The 1,049-nt window shown below is 46.0% G+C and overlaps 1 protein-coding gene across 1 annotated transcript; it reads left to right on the top strand.

The window, feature by feature from the left end:
* Positions 1-533: 533 nt before the first annotated feature.
* Positions 534-1,001, top strand: SARC_17052 (hypothetical protein; the record flags this gene model as incomplete). Its single annotated transcript, XM_014288848.1, has 1 exon — positions 534-1,001. A coding segment is annotated over one exon (468 nt), but the record flags the coding sequence as incomplete, so codon positions are not given.
* Positions 1,002-1,049: the final 48 nt, after the last annotated feature.

The raw sequence follows: 1,049 nt of genomic DNA, 5'->3' as shown, positions 1-1,049 counted from the left end.
TATATATATATATATATATATATATATATATATATATATATATAAAATTATATATTATATGTATATACATATACATTGAGCACGGCTCTAAGAAACATATTTATATTTTAGTATCAGGGCGCTCGAGAATCTTACTGGTATCATGCGTCGGTTTGTTCCGGCTTGTCAACCTGTGGGTGGTAGTATGGGCGATCTCAACGAGTTGAGAATGGAGCGTATGGCAGCACGACACAGGCACAGTGATGGCGCAAGGAGGAGGGTGAGTGGTTGGTATTGAATATTGGCTGTGTCTTCTTCACTCATTTGCCAGTATCCTGCTGGAGTGGTATTCCTGACATTCACACCCATACGTTGCAGGACATAATTATACTGTTGATGTTAGTGGTGTGTGGCACGGCATAACTTTGTTGTACTTGTTTTCCTGACATTCACACCCATACGTTACAGGACATAATTATACTGTTGGTTCAAGTGATATGCTGTATGTGACTGACTTGTGCTGCATTTGATTCATTCCCACTCATACTATTTAGGATGTAGCTCAGCTCAACGAGATCTTCACTCGCAACAGTGACCGCTACTTCAGTGCAAAGAGTAGTCCACCCACCACACCCACCCACCCTCCATTCAACCACGATGCCAATAGTCCTGGTAGCACCACGGGCCCTGGCAGTGCAAATAGCAGCATTAGTACTAGTAGTAGCGGTAGTGGTAGTAGCGGTAGTGGTAGTAGCGGTAGTGGTAGTGGCGGTAGTGGTAGTGGCGGTAGTGGTAGTAGCGGTAGTGGTAGTGGCGGTAGTAGTAGTAGTAATATTGGCAGTGGCTGTGGAGGTGATAGGCAGAAAGGAAAGTCCAAGGCCCCGTCGTGTGCGGGGGTGGATGTGAATGATGAGGCGGATAGGGCGTGTATTGGGTTCTGGTCGCAGACACCCAAGTTACGCGAGAGGGGTTTGCCAGGGAAGTGCCGCGGGCTGTCTATTGTGCAGGTCAAAATCACCGAGGTGTGTGATCGATACGTGTATATGAGTAGATTTTTTTGTGGCTGTAGG

The sequence above is a fragment of the Sphaeroforma arctica genome (genome assembly GCF_001186125.1).
Source record: "Sphaeroforma arctica JP610 unplaced genomic scaffold supercont1.9619, whole genome shotgun sequence".
Taxonomy (NCBI): domain Eukaryota; class Ichthyosporea; order Ichthyophonida; genus Sphaeroforma; species Sphaeroforma arctica.
This window is presented reverse-complemented; position numbering and strand designations above follow the sequence as displayed.